Source organism: Numida meleagris, unplaced genomic scaffold (assembly GCF_002078875.1).
Source record: "Numida meleagris isolate 19003 breed g44 Domestic line unplaced genomic scaffold, NumMel1.0 unplaced_Scaffold1501, whole genome shotgun sequence".
Lineage (NCBI taxonomy): Eukaryota > Metazoa > Chordata > Aves > Galliformes > Numididae > Numida > Numida meleagris.
This window is the reverse complement of record NW_018363289.1, coordinates 1-3961: the sequence shown is the minus strand read 5'-3', so window position 1 is coordinate 3961 and position 3961 is coordinate 1. Positions and strand designations below refer to the sequence as shown.

Below are 3961 nucleotides of genomic sequence, written 5' to 3'. Positions count from 1 at the left end.
TTCGGTCGCGTGAACCCTCCTACCTGCTGCAAAGTCCGTCTGCTTCTTGAAGTGCCTTATGACGAAGTGGCAGAGGATGTAGAGGCTGGCGAAGAGCAGGGCACAGATCTGCAGGCACAGCGTCGTGGGCGACCTCAGAGGGCAGCATTCCCCCCCACCCCCCTCAGGGAACGCTGACAGCCCCAGGCCCCATCAGCTCCCCTCTGTTTAATTATCCTGACCCTGCTCGCTCCCCCCCCCGAACGCGCATGGGCTGCACTCGGGGCTCACCCACTGGGTGCTCACGAGCTGCCCCCCGTGCACGGAGAGCGCAGGGCGAGCTCCAGCAGCAGCCCTGGCTCGGCCCAGCATGGAACACCCCGACCCCGCAGCCCTCGCACCGCTGGCGCCAGCACCCGGTGGGGCTGCGGGAACGGCCTTGAGCCCAGCACCAAGGCCGACTGCGGCGTGTCTGTCTGTCTGTCCCTCCCTCCCCCGCCGGCACGCCGAGCTCCGGCCCGAGCAGGCGACGTTCGAGGAACACTGCGACCTTTCATCCCCGTGGGTACGCGGCGGGATGGGGAAAGGTCGCCTGAACCCAACGCCTTGGCACCGGCACCGCCCTCCTGCCTGGGTGTCCTTCACGTTAGGGGCTCGGCTGGGGGGTCCCGGGGGTGGGGGTCCCATCGGTGGGGTGGCAGAGAGCCCTGAGAACAGCCCAGCTCGGGGCACCCTGAGGGTTGTCCCTGCCCCTGTTCCCGCTGAGGGAAGCACCCTGTGCTTGGTGTTGGCTCAGAGGGCTCCGAACACCTCCTGCCCTCAGCAAAGGAGTGAGGAAGGGGTTTCGGGGGGAGATCCATGAGACAGCAGCGTCCCAGCTGCAGCTCAGCTCAGGGCGAGGGCTCCCAGAGGCGCTGATGTAACCACGGGGCAGAGCTCCACGACGTGGCCCGGGAAAGTCTGAAAGGTCGAGAGGGCTCCACGCTGGCGGAGCTGAGCCAGGCGTTCCCGGGAGAGGCGCAGCGCTGCAGGGACGCGTGGCTCTGACTGTCCCAGAAGCCCCCTGGGAAATTCCAAGGCCGTGACACTTCCGTCCCTCCACACCTCTGAGCCACGGCAGCGGGTGCCCCGGGTGGGCAGAGCTGGGAGCAGGGCTGCTCCCTTGCACAGTGCTCACAGTTCTGGGGGGGGTCCCTGCCCAGGGAGGGTCCCTGCCCGCTGACATTGGCACTGAGCACCCTGGAAGAAGGTGACGGCGTAGGGGTGAGGAAGGAGCCCCGAGCACCTGGCATGGGTCTGGCTCAGCTGTGACACTGCTGCAAAACCAGGCACCCCCGGCCCTCCCACCCACCAGGGACCCCTCATTAACACAGGAAAGCCCCAGTGTCTGGGTACTGCAGGACCCCAGAACCGGCCCAGGGCGGCACTGCCCCATAGAAGGGCTGAAAGCAGGGCTCAGCACCGGCCCCTCACACCCCACAGCCCCGGCCCCATTCCCTCCCGTACCCACAGCCCTTCAGGAAGGGGAACGGGGCCATGGGGGATCTCATCGGTCCGAGGGTCCCCGCCCACCCCCGGCTCCCCGGGCCGGGCCGGGCCCTGCTATCTGCAAGCACACAGCGGCGTGGTGAAGCCGCGACCGCGATAAGGCCCGGGTGTGGAGCACAGCCCCGGAGCCGCCACCGGGAGCACAGGGAGCTCCAGCCTTCCAGGGAGACCCCGACCCCAGCGGGACCCCCCCCCCCGCCCCCAGACTCACGATGCATTCGCGGATTCGTTCGTGGAAAAGCTGCTCCCGCACGGCCAGCGCGTCGAGCTCCACAGGGGCCATGGGGCGGAAAGCATGGCCGGGAAGGGCCGAGGCGGGCCGGGCAGGGCCGAGCCGGGTCAGGGCAAGGGGCCGAGAGGGGTCGGGGCCGAGCTGGGTCGCATCCGAGCCGAGCCGAGCCGAGCCGAGCCGAGCCGCCCGCGGCAATGAGCAGCGAGGCCACGCCCCCCACTCCCGCCGCTCGCTACTATGTATCCGCTGCACCGCCGCCCGGAAGGGCCCCGCCCCGCCTCTCATTGGCTGCCGCCGCTGAATGAGGCGCCGCTCATTGGCTGAGGGCGGTGCGGGCGGAGCCCATTGGCTGAGCGCGCAGCCCCCTCTCGCTGCCGGCGCAACCGCGCGTTCATTGATGCCCCGCGGGGACCCCCCCGGCTCCGGGTGGGATGCGGAGACGGCCTCGGCTCGGGCCCCCCCCCCCCGGCGGGAGGGAACGGCGCTGAGCCGCTGCACCAGCGCTAATCCCTTCGGCAGGGCTAATCCCCGGGGCCCATAAATCCTTCCCCCCCCACCCCCCCGCTTCGGCTCTGGAGGGGGCCCTTGGGTAATGCCACAGCTCCTTCCCAACCCCCACTGGAACTCGACCTCGCAGAACAGAACTCCCAGCCAGCAGGCCCCCACCCTCTGACCCCAAGGCTGGGGAAAGCCCACCCCCCACCCCCCCACACACTCAGGAGCAGGGGAAGGGCCGAGCGCAGCCAGCGCTGCCAGCCCCGCAGCCGTGTCACTGCGCACAGACAATGGGGACAGCCCGTTCCCATGCGGCTGTGCCCCGCGAGCCGCCCGGGCTGACACAGAGCGTTTGTATGTGACACAGCAGCAGCTTGTCTGAAAGCCTTTTATTCACGGGAAAAAGGGCAGAAACGAGGAAAACCAACAGGGTCGCCACAGAGAGTGAAAGCCCAGATTTCACAGCTGGGAACGAGGAGAGCGGGCAGGGCCCAGAGCATTGGAAGCAGACACATGAGACAGCAACAGGAGGCCAGCATTCAGTACTCCTCTCCTTCCTCCTCGCCCTCCACCGAATCCACCCCACCTCGTCGTAATCCTCCTCCAGGGCTGCCGTGTCCTCCCTAACCCCACACTCTTTTTCCCCCCTCCACCCCATCTCCAACCGCCCTCCCCTTTCAATTTGTGCTCCCTCCATCCATCATCCTCATCCCGTAACCCCACCCCCATACACCCCCCNCTCACCGAAGGCGCGGATGAGCTCCTCCTGCACAGCCCACGTCACCCGCTTCACCAGGCAGAGGGTGGTGAGCGCCGCGAAGCCCATGTTGTAAAGGAACACGATGTAGAAGTTCCCCAGCCAATTAAAGCGGCCGAAATCCCCCAGGAGATCGAAGCGAGTGATCCCTGCGGGACACGAGGGGGGAGGGGGGGGTCAGGGAGACCCGGATCGGGGGCTACCCCCCCCCCCCTCCCCCTCCAGCCCCATAGCGGCCCCACAGCTCACCCAGCGTCCTGGAGAAGACGGGCAGCGCGGAGCTGAGCACCAGCAGCGAGACGCAGTTCCCGATGATCTGGGGAGGAGAAGAGCTGCTGCCCCACGGCACGGCCCCACGGCGAGGACGGGGGGGGGATGGGGGGGCTCTCACCTTGGTCAGGGGGGTGTCCTGCCTCTCGGGGAGCAGCCGTGTGAATAGTGGGGAACTATAGAAGCCCACGACAGAGGAGAGCATCAGGTAGCTGCGAGGGGGGGGGGGGGGTTAAGGAAAGGACAGAGGGGACAGCAGGTAGCTGCGGGGGGGGGGGGGGGGTTAAGGAAAGGACAGAGGGGACGGCGCGGGGACGGCCAGCAGCGCCTGCACGAAGGATACAAGATGAGGACAACCTGCAGCGCAGCTCCGAAGGAACCGAGGATGGAGAAGGAGACCTGGCCCAGGGCTGTGTCCTGCGGGAGGGGGCACGTGGAAGGGGCTGCCCCGCGGATGGGGCTCCCTGCTGTCTGCCCCCCCACCCCTCCCCAATCCCCCTACCCCGGGTACCTGCATGCCCCGCGGCATCGCGGCGTCGTCCAGCAGCAGCTCCAGGACGTGGAAGCAGACGATGAGCACCGAGATGCCCTGAGGAGGAGGAGGGAGAATTTAGGGCGTCCATAGGGCGCTGTGACACACGGGGGGGGAGCGCACCGCGCCGGGCTGGCCAAGGTGCGTC

At 68.1% G+C, this 3961-nt stretch overlaps 1 protein-coding gene across 1 annotated transcript; it reads right to left on the bottom strand.

The window, feature by feature from the left end:
* Positions 1-2960: 2960 nt before the first annotated feature.
* LOC110390612 (protein LMBR1L-like) lies at positions 2961-3885 on the bottom strand (the record flags this gene model as incomplete). The annotated part of the gene is made up of 5 exons (XM_021381995.1): positions 2961-3160; positions 3261-3327; positions 3403-3493; positions 3625-3698; positions 3793-3885. Coding segments are annotated over 5 exons (525 nt in total), but the record flags the coding sequence as incomplete, so codon positions are not given.
* Between the last annotated feature and the right edge of the window lie 76 nt (positions 3886-3961).